Source organism: Anser brachyrhynchus (assembly GCF_964034855.1).
Source record: "Anser brachyrhynchus genome assembly, chromosome: 3".
Classification (NCBI taxonomy): domain Eukaryota; kingdom Metazoa; phylum Chordata; class Aves; order Anseriformes; family Anatidae; genus Anser; species Anser brachyrhynchus.
In genome coordinates this window covers 9,819,296-9,833,324 of record NC_137696.1, presented here as the reverse complement: position 1 = coordinate 9,833,324, position 14,029 = coordinate 9,819,296, and the positions used below count along the sequence as shown (strand labels likewise).

The 14,029-nt window shown below is 42.0% G+C and overlaps 2 protein-coding genes across 22 annotated transcripts in view; one reads left to right on the top strand and one right to left on the bottom strand.

The window, feature by feature from the left end:
• EML6 (EMAP like 6) overlaps positions 1–5,311 on the top strand; it is a 136,338-nt gene extending 131,027 nt beyond the window's left edge. For all 10 annotated transcript variants that reach the window (XM_080587486.1, XM_080587484.1, XM_080587483.1 and 7 more), the window contains 3 exons: positions 531–684; positions 1,068–1,168; positions 2,233–5,311. In XM_080587486.1, coding sequence (XP_080443612.1) covers positions 531–684; positions 1,068–1,168; positions 2,233–2,257 — 280 coding nt within the window. In that variant the 3' untranslated portion in view covers positions 2,258–5,311. The remainder of the gene's footprint in view (positions 1–530; positions 685–1,067; positions 1,169–2,232) is intronic.
• Positions 5,128–14,029, bottom strand: part of RTN4 (reticulon 4) — a 46,842-nt gene continuing 37,940 nt past the window's right edge. For all 12 annotated transcript variants that reach the window (XM_080587504.1, XM_080587505.1, XM_080587495.1 and 9 more), the window contains 4 exons: positions 8,476–8,545; positions 7,794–7,840; positions 6,593–6,651; positions 5,128–6,185 (listed from right to left, as the gene is read on the bottom strand). In XM_080587504.1, the coding sequence (XP_080443630.1) occupies positions 6,143–6,185; positions 6,593–6,651; positions 7,794–7,840; positions 8,476–8,545 (219 nt within the window). In that variant the 3' untranslated portion in view covers positions 5,128–6,142. The remainder of the gene's footprint in view (positions 6,186–6,592; positions 6,652–7,793; positions 7,841–8,475; positions 8,546–14,029) is intronic.

The window sequence follows — 14,029 nt, the reverse complement described above, 5'->3', positions numbered from 1 at the left end:
ATAAAAATTCTGCCCCAAATTACTAATTTCTAAGGGCTCTTCACAGCTTTTGTGAATGAGACAGTTAACATGTGGGTAAACAATTATAAGGAAACCTCAGCTAAGGGGGAAAAAAAAAAGCTATTTTGAGAAATACTCAGATCCAAACAAGTATTCACTCATTCGAAACTCAGGCTAAGGGAAGAGAATGTTACTGTTAAAAAAAAAAAAAAAATCACCAAGGGGAGGGTACAGTACTTGCCCATGAGGAAGGGAAAAGCCCATAGTTGCTCAAGCTCCTTGTATAAAACAATGGGAGTGGTTTCACAGGAGAAAACCTCATGATTTATGATTAGAGATGATTTAGGTGCCACGCACCAAAGATGTATTCTTGTGATGCTCTCCATTATGAGAACACAGGCAATGGTTTTTTAGAGGGAAAATATTTTTAAAGAAGGCAGTTAACAGGCTGTTGCCTCACCATGCTCTGGACAAGAGCAACCACAAGTCTTATGGTCTAATGTTCTTTTTTTAACTTCCTTTCTGAACAGCATTCTTGGAGACGAAGTCATTGGAATTTGGCCGCGAAATGCAGATAAAGCAGATGTTAATTGTGCATGTGTGACCCACGCTGGCCTAAATATAGTCACAGGCGATGATTTTGGTCTGGTGAAACTGTTTGATTTCCCATGCACAGAAAAATTTGTAAGTAGATATTTTATTTTAATCTAAGCAGCTTGCTTTTCCCCATGTCCAAATTCCTTAGTGTATGTTTTTAAGGAGTCCGAAGTGCACGGCCCAACAGGTCAGCTCCAGGCTGCTCCCAGCCAGCGCTGGTTGCAGGAGCGTGGGAGCCATGTGGCAGACTGGCTGTCCCTAGGAAAGCCGCTCGCAGGTGGCAGGGTAGCCACCTTCCAGCTGCTGGGAAGGCCACACCTCCCAGAGCTGGGTGCTGAGTTTGGATTACCGGGAGCTCCCACACGAGTGCTGCAGAGGGTGTGGTTATGCATACACTCACAAGTCAGCTGTCACTTTTTAATGCTAGGCTGGCATACTGAAGTCCAGAACTTCTCTTCCTTTTCCAACAGGCCAAACACAAGCGGTATTTTGGGCATTCTGCACATGTTACCAACATCCGCTTTTCTCATGATGACAAGTATGTGATAAGTACAGGAGGAGATGACTGCAGGTAGCTGCTTATTTATTTTTATGGTGATGGGATTGATCAAAAAATTTGTTGTGTAACTTACCGTGCCAAACTCACAGCAATGCACGTACCACATTTCTTGGCTCACTGTGCATTCATTGGCACCTGCTGAAGCGTGAACTTTGCTTTTCTTACTCTTGCATTGCTGTAGTTTATGCTTACTTGCACCTGATTTGCTCCTGCTACCTTGGCCACATTCATAAGGACATCGGGTCATCATGCAGTCAGGTATCTGTGCCTTCAGTTTATGTCACCAGAGCACCCAGCATCTGTTTCTAGCTCCCTTGTCTTGCCTTCCTCCTGGAGAGAGGCCAGACCAGGCTGATCTTGCCTACTGCTGCACGGCCTGTAAGGAACACGGAGCCTTTGAGTGACAAGAGGTAGGTGAAGGAGCTCTGGCTGCTGGCACAGGACCTACTCATGTGTCTGAAGAACATTTAGATGAGATAAAGACAGCTGGTGAGGGTGTCAAGTCACACAAAAATAACTGAGTATCTCCCACCCAGCAAGGGGGTAGGACAGAAATTCCAGCTGAACAGAAGGATAGACGGATTTAGAAGAACATTTCAAGTAACAGGAGGCTCCTCAAAAGGTGCCTGGAGAAAAAAAAAAGGAAACAGGGAAAAAAAAGGGGGGGGGGGGGGCATGGACTGTATGCCTCTGTGTGGTGTGTGCATGTACATGGCCGTGTCGCCAGGTGTTGGCTCTCTGGCTCTGTGTGTGTCTGTGTGGCTGCATGTGCATGATGGTTTGCATGTGCAGCTGCATGCGCCTCTGTGTGTGGCTGTATGCTTGTATGTTTGCAGTTGTACGTGTGTGGCTGTGACTGGCTGTGTTTGGGGGGAGTGGCTGTGCATTATTACACTGCTTTAACACATGCACAACAGAAGGCAGTGCCAGGGCTTATCTTTGCTTTACCTGGAGGCTTGCAGTTAGAGGTATTTATAGACAGAGACGTATTTTGAGTAGTCTCTCTATGATATGCTAAAGGTTACCATTAATTTACTTAAAAATAAATGTTACACTATCACTTAATTTCTTTGTAGTGTATTTGTGTGGCGATGTCTTTGAAAGGCGACTTTTGCTGCTGTTACTGCCACCACCAAGTGACAGCTTTGGACTGGACAGCCATGAATGCCTCCCTTCAGCCGCTGGAATTTCCACACGATGCTGTGTGGATTATGCCTTTTCGGATTACTCGTGACTTTACTGACCGTGAATGCAATCTTGCGATTCGAAGACCAACATCCTTGAGCAGGAAGCTGAAGTTTGAAAGCGACATGTTTTGTAAGAGGGGTAAGCTAAAGTGAACAGTTAACACCCTAAGCTGCTTTTGCCTAATACTGTATTATTCAAATCACATCTGAAAAGGGAGGACACAGAGGGCCCTTTAATTTGCATAATTTCAAAATACGTGGCTTAAACATTCACTCAAAAAAGTGTTTTTACCACACCTGCTTAAAACTCAAATTTAGTGCACTAAGTAAAGTCACAAGCTTTTAATGAGCACACTGGGTTCATGCTTCAGCTTTCAGGAATTGGAGGAGCAAAGTATAATTTTTGTTTCAATATATTTATTTGGCAACATTTTCTATCCATGAAGTGCCTTTGAATAATATTTCCAGTAGTCTGGGCTACAATCTTGCCTCCCACCAATGTCTGCTTTCAACATACGGTGCTATAACTTTCACACAGAGGAGGGCTAACACTAACACTTTTCCAGACATGTACTTACGTTATCCGCTAAATCCCTGTTTAGCGCTTTGGTTTTTAATACCTTCAGAAATGAATTCCAAAATGTTTCCAAGAGCAGGAACCTATGCATCATTATGAGGACAAAAATGGTGGCATGACTTCTCTTGGTAAGCTATACTCAATTGGTTCAGATGGTAGATGGGCTGCAGCCAACATTTGAAGCTTAACTCAAAGTGGGGACAGGAGTGGGGGAAGTAGAAAGATTTTTTTAACACAAATAATGAGGAAATTGTTCCCCAAGCATTCCTGCAATCTCCCTGTTGGCAGGCAAACATGCTTCATATTTAACTGCCATCCCAAGCGGTGACCATCTAGTGCATTAAAGTATTTCGAAAGCCACCAGCAATCCTTGTTTCCCATTATGCCCTCTGGAGAGAGAGACAGAGTGATCTTTGAGACCACCTGGTACCTCACCAATGAGGGCTGTGAACCCTTCAGTGGGCAGCTAGGCCCATGCTATTTAGACATAGAAAAATAAATCACTCTGGTACCTGACAGTTTACCTACTCCTGAGCAAAGCAAAATCTTTGCTAAATTTAAACTCCTCTCCCCATCCTTGCTTCTCTTGCACCGTGTGCAGCCCCCTGCTCTGTGACTAGGCTGTGGGATCATGGGGCATGAGGGCAGCAGGCAGCTGAAATGAAATATGAGCTCTCTCCACTTGAAAGGGGAGACTATGAGCAGATGTTCACAAAAAGCAAGAAGAGCTCTTCAGCAGTTGTTACTGAACTTCTTGGCAAAACCAAAAATGATAGGGACAGTGGAATTGGAGAAAGAAAAGAAAGTTCAAATTTTCAAATGAAACCTTAGAAAGGAACAGAAAACATGGGCAGTTTCAAATGATTTTGGAGAGTTCTGACATGGAATGCCTCCATATTTTGGAATGACCTTTCTTTTAAAAAGACTGGTTTTAATCAAAAGAAATTAAGGCCAAAATAGAACATTTTGACTTACATGTAGTCTTTGAAAAGAAATACTGAGTTGTGGTTTAGTCCCAGTTCAGATTAACAGAATTTTTAATTGTGGAACCTTCCTGCCAAACCACTTCTGATTCCCACTACGTAAGTGAGACAATAGCTGTTGGACACAGAATATCATAAAAATGACAAATGAAACTACTATCCAATTAAAGGAGTTGATCCATGTATATTTAACACACAAAAGTGCTTCAGCAACCTCCAAGAATCACCTTTTTTTAAAAGTGAATTTATTAATGCCTTATATTACTATACAGATCAGTTTGTCAGATACACAATAAGAGTCCCTATGCAGTTTTTTTTTTAAAGAAACCTTATTGATCAAATATTGTAATCATGTTAGGTGGTGATGTCAGTGAGCACCTTCTTTGCTTTTGTTGTCATGTTTGCCTTTCACATTGATTGTATCCTGAATAAAACCAGTTGCGCAGCAGAAGGAATTATTAAATGACTATGTTAAAAATATCTTAGAGCAATAGCGTCTGTCAGGATAACACTTAAAAATTTGTATGTTTATATGGTTTGGCTTTATGTATAAAATGTTCAGAGGTGATGATGTACTATACTGTAAATTAAAATATTGGTGCATGAATTTATTTTTCAATGGTCAAGATGCCATTAATTTAAAATCTGTGTCTCAAATAAACTTGGATACAAGTTTTCAATGTCCAGCTTTCTAAATCAGGCTCAAAAACATCTGAAAAATTATTGGACTTGCTAAACAATTTCCTTCAAACTAGCACATGGCATACATTACTGTCTTCAAAATAAAAGAAGCCAAGGATCTTTGCTTCTTTTAGCAGAATCTAAAATTTCATCTTTTTCAATAACAATTTTCAACAACCAACTAACTCACAAGACTGACAGTCACCCATGTCACTGAGCTGTCAGCACAGCTGGCCATGGTAACAACAGTGGCCTTCAGTATTCAGCATCGAGGCCTCCTCACTGCAGGAAAGCATCTGCTCTACGAGAACTACGCGCCAAACTGAGCATCACCCACCAACACAGCTATTCAGGACATCAGATCTGTAACTAGAACTGAACAAACTGCTTCACGCTGCACAAAAGGTATCATGAAAAATCCATCTACTCACATTGCTATAAATCTGACAAGCTATTTCTACCACCATGTACAATGGATATTTAATCACGATGAACTTAAACACAAATATATTAAACTTACCTCAAGAAAGCAAAATACCGATATTATTTTAAGTCTATAAGCTTTATTGATACTTGGGGTTTTGTTTTTTTTCTTGTTTTTTTTTTTTTTTTTACATTTCACAATGCATTCCACAGACTTAGTTCAATACAGCTTAAACTGCAAGTGTATAAATTTTCATTTATAATTTCTTGCATAACAAGGTTTTAAGTTTCCAAACAACATTTGCAGCATTAGATATTCAGTCCACAGATTATCAGAGTTTGAGAGACTGTAGAGTTATTTGCTCAAAATCAACTACTGCATGTTTGCGCAACGAAGTGTATGCTGTAATCTTTTAATATATGTGGCGGTTCCTTTGTTCGTTACTTTTTTTTGTTGTTTCTTTTAAACAGATGCTAGTGTTTACAAAGACATTTTAGTTTTTCAAGCTTGTGTGCTATGGAGCTAGTCCAGAAATCAGTCAATTCTCTGAAGTATGAAGCACTGTGGAGCAGCTGAAAGATCTAAGCTTTGTGAAACACATATATATATATATTGGCAATTGATAAAACAATAAAATCACAATACAGCTATACTCATACCAAAAAGGCAAGATTTTTCAAAACTTGCTAAAATGGTATATTCTTCTAAAACATCTCATTTTAGAAAATCTGCATCAATCTACACAGACCATACACAGTGCACAAACTGGGAAGTGTTATCCTCCGCTCCACCTGCACTACCTCTTCTGGAACGCAGCAGCGCCTACCTCTGATGAAGCAAAATGTACAGCTTTCTCAAATCTTTTTGTATTAGCCAGTGCTGCACACAGGATAAAGAAAGATGATTAGTTTTAAATCCATACATAGCAGCTTACAATACTTAAGATGATGAAACACATGGCAGTCAAAACAGTTATTTTTCCTCAAACACTGCGTTGCTAAAAAATAAAGATCTGTGAAATTGCACTGCAATGTCAAGGGTTTTGCTTATTCCCTGACCCTCCCCATGTAAATCCAAATAAGTATTTTCCCCCTTAAAAGATGAACTTCCTATCAGTAAGTTGCTTCGGGCTTTTTATTCAGTTTTGCGCTTCAACCCAGGAATTTTTGCTTGGATCCTGCAAAAGGAACAGGAGAGGAAAAAGAACAGCATTTGAGTAAGGAAAAAAGAGTAGGTAGAAAAGCCTTCAAGACAGCAATGTGTGAAGGTAATTATCATGGCAAACCAACTATTACACTGAGAAATTGATAGAACTGCTAAAGGCCTCCTTCGCTCACCCCACAGCTGCAACTGCTGAGGGACTACAGTTTCACTAATATATAGATTTCTATTAAAAATAACATTGGATGAACTTAAATGCATCTCCAAGAAAAGAGCTGATTTCATAACCATTCCATTTTAAGCAAAGAACTTTCTCCTCCCACAACTAGTATATATAATGCATTTGTTATATACAGAAGCAGCATGTGTGCCAAGAACCTAAACATTATTTATGTTTAAATGAAAAACAAACAAAAAACTCACTTAGCCATCGCATCTTTGACATTCTTGTTCACTAGTCCCAAATAATGGTCAATTTGGGCCTGAAATTTAAGGTAAGAGATGTTAGAGACCAAGGCTTACCAACAGTTCCTTTGCTGCCTGGCAGGCAGTTACACACACCAAGACATGCCTTGCAGGAATGACCACTGATGGAAGGAAGCAGCTCAACAGTGTTTATTTCCCAGTTTGATGCTGCTCCAACACAAGTATGCACAACCAAGGCCCGTGGTGAGGAGTGAGCAGTCAGCTCCTCTTTCTCCTCTGGGCACCACAGAGAAGGAAAGCTGCTTTGCTGTTGAACAGCTTACACCCTCCGAGAGCAGCCTTCAGCTTGTCAGGAGGATCGAGGAGCCCAGGCTAAGCCACACAAACTGTCCTTCGTCTTTCTTTTCACTGCACAGTATTTAGCTCGTTTCTAGGGTCATACAGAGGTTGGAGAGGAGCCTGAGAAGCTCTCCCATCTTTTTAGAGCATTTCTTCCACCTTTCCTACATCCCAGACTGACCTCCAGGAGCAGAGTTGTTTTGGAAAGAGGAGAAGGAACTGCTAAGCCAGGGCTGGCTTCCCCCCCTCCTGTGCTATCACCTGCTGAAGACAGTCCCTGAGCAAGCTCTACTATTATTTAATCATAGTCATTTTACTTTGGCTTCTTCTCACCGCCTTTTCCTTTACATTAGTCTGTTGATAGAAGTATTAGACTGTGCCAAGCCTTTCCTGCTGCCTGCTTTAGCCAAATTACAAATTCTGTGGGGCTTCAGGACACAAATCCTGAATAGCAGCTCCAAAGTGTTTTTGTTTTTTTGTTTTTTTTTTCCTCTCTCAGGAATTGGCTTTAAAGTACTTACATCAAGATTCACACACCCTGCCTACTGCTGCAGCAGGCCTGAACAAATCTGGGTGAGAGGAAGAGAAGGCCTCCAGGTTAATCATGTTTTTTTTCATAATCGTTTGCTGGGGAATCCGCCTTACACTTCCACCAAAAAGGAGGAGGGGAAAGCATGCATGGCCTGGACTTCCAAGTGAACTTGGTTCTCTTGGCTCTGGCAGTGACTCCTGATTAAAGGCCTCCATTTTAAAGACTTCAAAGAGTTTAGAAGAATAAAATGAATTTGTATTTTCTCCTGGTTTTGCTTCAACAGAGCTAACTTTATGGAATATTTAATGAACCTTATTGAACACTCACCTGATGTCTCTCATAAATAACAGGAACACTGAAGAGTGAAATCAAAGCTGGAAAAGAACAGATCAAAGGTATAAATATTGACAGAAGGAATGGTGCTCAGTTAAACAAAGACTAGCTTTCACACCTTGACATTTCTTTCAAAAAGGTACAACAAAAAGAAATAACTAGGCCACATACAAAAAGTGTTGGCCAGTAATTTAAATAATCCCTGTTCAGGAGAAGCTGGGCTGCTCTCCAGGTCTTGTTAATGATACAGTAAGTCTGGTCACAGTTCACTTTTTCACTGTGGGTTAGGGCACATTCTTCAGCAAGAATGCTTAGGTCAGTGGCACCCCTGTCTGCACTGCTCTGGGCTACAAGAAACAAACTATCTTCAGTGGGAGGTGACCAGAGCTGATTTTGTACCCCCACCAAAGTTACAATATAGCAATGATATTAAAGAAAAGCTAACCCTGACAGGGAGATATGATGTCTGGAAAATGTGCAACTTCACAGAATTCAACACAATTCAAAATTATCCATTCTGCAGGGTTATCAATGTCCTAGAGAAAGGACACACAACTATACCATCTTGATACACTCTCAAGAACACAGGAATAGCCTGGGAGTATCGGGCAGACTTCATTGCTTTTCCAGGGTTATTTTGTAATGCCAGGTATTTAACACAATTTAAAACGCTTACCCAATATCAGTAATGTCAGACCATTAAACAAGGCACCAACATAAGTGAATACCCACATCAACACTGCGAACTGAAAAATAAAAAGCACATGTCAGCCTGTGACTGGTCTTACAAGAACATACTAGTTATACCAGTGAGATAACTTCTCTAAATGTACATATGAAGCTGGAATACCCCAAACTCCACCCATGTGCATCTAATGTAATTATAGATGAGTGACGAGATGGCTGAAGGGTTTAGTAATGGGATATGTGGCCTCTTGCGTCTAGGTCATTGGGCTGAATTCGGCCCAAGTCAGCAGTGACCACAAGCTGTCAGTACGTGGTGGCTGCTCAAGGCCCTCTGCGTGTACACAGCACTTCCAATACAGCATTTAAGAACGACGGGCAAACAGTTCCTACCTCCCACCCTTCGAAGACAGGAACAGGACAGGCAGGGAGGTTAAAGGGCTGGCACATGCCACAGCCCTTGGGGACAGAGCGAGAAGGAAAGCAGGTCATTTGGTTGCATGGCAGCCCAGCAGCCAACACATGAGCACATCAACCCTGGGGCTGCAAAGCCACCGGTGGCACTGCCCCACCAGAGCCACGCTGCGATTCTCCATGAAGCACTGACTATGCTAGGCAGGCAGGGGCTTCTGCCACACTGGGTGAAAAACCTGTCTGGAAGGAAGGGAATGCGGCAAGGCTGGCTTGCGTGACTTTCTTCCCTTAAACAACACAAGGACTTAGAATACTACAATATTCACGGAAGAAAGAAGTCATCAGTGCCATAAAATGGAAGACGGCTGCAGGTCAGAGACAAACTCCAATGAGAAGACTTTCCGTTAACGCGCACCCAGCCCTTCCCGCTGCTGTTCGTGGTGCCTGCCCCAGCACCGGCCTCGCTATTGCTCCCCCTGCCCTGCTGACTCCGCTCTTGCGCAGGCCCTGTCGGGGGGGGGGGGGGGGGGGGGGGGGGGGTGGTGTCTCGACCCTGCTTCAATGGTTTTGCACAGCTCTGAGGGAGTTAAACCCCACCAGCTTTCCATCAGGTGCACAGTGACCCAAGCACACCTCTGACCTATACCAGGGCAGGAGCGGGCTGCAGGCTGCCAGCTCTATTTCTGTGTAGGATTCCTCCCTGAGGAAAACCAGCCCATTTCTTCTAGTGTTGCACAGCCCATAAGGAACAGAGCAGAAGCCAGGATTCGGATGTCAGATCTAGTGGATTTAGCAGCACTTATTTCTTGCTAAGCAGACAAGAACCCCAGCACTGTAATCAGCTAAGCATGTCTGGTTATTTTCTGGGCAAGACTCTGCAAAACAGTGGAAGGTGGTGCAGAGGCTGCAGATCCATCCAAATCCAAAGATGTGGGCACAGACAGCAACCGAAGGTGAAGCACCACAATAAGCAGGAGATGCAAAGGCAAAAGACGGGCACAAAGCACTGCAAAATAAAGACTCTAAGCTGAAGGACTGTGGGCAAAAGATGCAGACTACAGCTGAGTTACTCAGAAGTTATGCAGTCAGACGTCCATTTTTAGCTTATCATAAGACGCAAAATGTCCAAACCAAACAAAATCAACAGCCAGCAGTAAGGGCAGGGCAGTAAAGACAGGTCTAGCTGCACAACCCCTGTAATGACAGTAAGTTTACTTCAAGAGCTTCCTTCAAAGCTGATCCCATTCAAAATTGAGCAGGATTAATTGCAAATGATGCAGTTCTTTATCTGTCAGTTCTTTCCAGAGGTGACGCAAGTAGCACTAGAGGCACAAAGTTAACCCTGAAAAGTTAACCCAAAGTTAACAAGGCTGCAATGTTACCATCAGCTGCATTTCCACTGAAGGAATTGTGCAAGTTTATCAAGAAAAATAAAGCAGATTTCTCTAACCTCCCTCATGATTCATTCAAACCTTGGCCCAGTTCTGCTCTCTGCAGTGCCAGGGTGAGAGCTAGCTGCCAGCCTCTTTGCACAACAACTTTACCAAAGCAAATCTCCACTTTCTGAGCAAGTCTGTCCCTGCAGCGTGTCCCCTACCCCAGAGATAGGAGGAAAGCCAACAACTGTTATACAGCAAAAAGCCCCCAAGTTTGTGAACACTCAGAATGACTCTCTCACAAAGCGTGCATTTGGTATCGTAAATCAGCTGGCTTCAAGCACACACAGTGAACCATTTTGACTGCTCCCTGAGCTCTCCCCTGCATGAGCACAGTTCCAGAAGCAAGGCACCACCCCGCCCAGGTAAACATTGATAACAGAGCTCAAGACTATGCCCATGTCAGAAAACACAGTTCACGTAAGCAGTGGGGTAACAGAAACGAAATCAATCCAAAAGTCCAACAACTATCAGAACAATCACTGGAATATCATTTAGTAAGCACTGAATTTATGGTCCCAGAAATATAAAAATCCTGAAGTTAACATTTGACTGACACTGGCATTGCACCTCCTAAAGTCTGCCCAAAGCAGTGCCAGGGTTTAATGACAAAGTCTATAGTGTGTGAAGTTTCTGTCCACTTTGCCCATTTGTTCCAGGCAGGAGAGGGAACCCCCGACCCCAGTGAGACCACCTCTCTTTGCCATGTCCTGCTGACTGCTGTCAGTAAATGACAGCTGTTTTCTAAGCTGTGGCCACCAAAGCAAATGATGTTCAGCAAAACCCTCCAAAGCCCCCTCCCAAACCACCACCTCTCCATCCTCACACCTTTCTGACAGTTAAAACCAGGCTCCCAGGAATAAATGGACTCAATCTCAATCCCTCATTTACTTATGGTCTCTAATTTTTCCTAGAAATGAGACAAACTTACAAATGTGTAAAGGTTTACCTCAAGCATGCCTGAACACTTAAAGCTCTAGGATGAAAAAAAAAAAAAAAAAAAGCTGAAAGCAACCCAGGACTGACCTACAAAGATAATATTGTTCTTCCCACACACTCAGAACAGGATAGAAGGAAGGCACAGGGCCCAAGCTCACCACTTGCACGTTACAATGATATGTGAACCAGCAACAAAACTGTGTATCTGAAGGACTGGATCCAGTTTTTGCCTACCTTATTCAGTGAGACTCCCTAGTACCCAAAGCATAAGGCAATTTAATGGCAAATCCAGAAAGGCCCATATATCAGTTTCTTTACTATAAACCAGTTCAAATATAGCACAGAGCTCTATTTCTCAAAATATCAGTTGAGCAATGACAAATTGAAAGCAACTGTGCCCTGACGTCAGAAGAGAACTGCTACTGATTGCGCAGCCCTGGGTGCACTGCTCAATTACTGTGAGTCAGGACAAAGTGCAGCTCCTCCTGGGACCCTGACAAGGGCTCTGCTGAAATTTCCCCTGAAAAGCTATGAGGAACTTCTCCTTGTGCTGCATAAATATTTAGTACATTTTAAGACTTCCATGACTGAAGCACTGTTTAATAAAAAAAAAAAAAGAAAAAGATCTTAACGAGACAGATTTTACAGCCAGAACTATTATGCACAATAAACTAACCTGCAGACATTTTCTACATCAAAGCTCTTTAACTTTCATTATATACAAACATGCTGTTTCCTATGGTGAAGATGTTTAAACTACACGAGCCAGGCATATTTTTTTTTAATAAAAACAGAGCTGCTGTATTACATAAAACCTCAGCATCTTAATGTTCTCCTCAAGCACAAACTCTTCAAAATCAGCAACTGTAAATGGTCCTGACATTCACTAGTTTTATAGAGGGTTGCTCCCAACTACCATAAATTAGACTAATTAACCCACATAAAATGTTTTAAATGCCAGAATAGAGGGGAAGTGAATTATTTCATCTGAATGAAAATGTATTTCCTACATACCATACTATTTTAGAAGTGATTAGAGTGCCTTGAAGACATCTTGACTGGAATTAATTCTACTACTGGAAGACTTAATTCTTAAAACAGTGCTAAGTAAAACAGCAGTTGGCTATTCGCTGCTTCCCCTTCCTTACTGCAAGGGACTGTGAACTCTAAACAAATAGTGTGGAAATTCGCATAACTCAGATGAAGGATCATACCACAAAGGGCTTAATTATTGAAGAAATACAAGTGACCTTGTGACTACAAGGTTTTCTGTGATGTATCCAGTTGTTTAATACGATCCAAATATGACTTCAGCAAAATAACCTTTTTTGAACACTGAAACTCAATGCCATTAAAAAGCGCAATAAACAGAATATGTTCCTTTCCTCCCTCACACTCCAAGTTTATGTTATCCAAATGCAGTTCTAGTCACATAACAACAATTCCTTTGACCAAGGCCACAGCGCTGCAGAGATGCACCGCAAGCACACAGCCACTGAAGTGCGAAGGCAAGCCAGCCTCTCACAGGCAGCAGGCAGGGCTGACACGATTTAGCCATCCAAACCAAGCCCCGAGTGGGAACACCAGCAAGGCACAGACAGAAACAGGCTCATTTATGCCGTACTGTCATAAAATGACTACAGTAATATCAATCGTGTACAGAAAGGTGACCAGAAAATACGAACGCACAAGCACCTCATAAAAGTACTTCTATTGCACAGCCCTGTAGGAGCTGGAAGAATACTGCACAAAACCCTGGGCTAATCCTTCATCTCCTCTTCTCATTCTGAGAACCTGAATCTTTTCTACGAGCACCAGATCACGGGTGATAACACCCAACATCCTTACACATCTTTTCCTCTTTCCAGAGGGAAAGGGCTCTTCCTGGGGAAGACTTGGACAACATTATTTGCAATACCCACAGTACCAACTCCTCACTTTGCTTATGTAGGAGCAACTGCATGAGAAGTGCATCTATATGAGAAACTGCATCTAGAAACTCTAAGATCCTGAGAACTATCTCCAATTTCTATTCCACAAATAAAACGGACTTTTAGAGCCTTCCTATTTTATTCCAAGTTTCTCTACAAACCCCTTCTCTCATCCTCACAACAACTCAAAGGCCTTGGCAAAGCACTTTATAAGCAAAAGATTTACTGGAGGATAAATGCAACTTTATTTCAAGATTATGCAAACTGAAAAGCAAATGGACAACAAGTTGTACTCAGTAAAGGAAACAATTGTTTGAAAGACAAAGAAATGTGATAAGCTTGGCAGGAGAGAACATAAGTCTCACAGAATAAAAATGAAGGATTTTCAGCCATTTTTACGCCATTTCTTGCTCTGCCACCTCAGTAAAGAGCACCTCAGTTTTGCTCTGCAACGTTCAGTAAACTCTATTCAATAGTAATTAAACATATACTAGGTATCTGTTAGGCTGTTTTGCATGCTTTATGCAGAGTTGTTTCCAAAAAAACATTTCAGTAATTGGTATTGCTAAGAAAAACAACTATTTACACCCAAACCAAGTGACCGAAAGAAGCGTCCACCTTCCTAGTAAAGCACAGGCGTTATTCAGTCCCAATTCTTCCAGTAAAAAAATGGATAGAAAACTCCTGCTGTTCAAGGCAAGTAAGTGTACATTAATTGACCACTTGCTAGTCTCTGTACAGAAACAAACCGAAAAACATAAACCAGACTGTGCCAGTCTAGCCGTAAACGGAGATATTTTTTTAAGACAGTGAGTGAGAGAGAGGT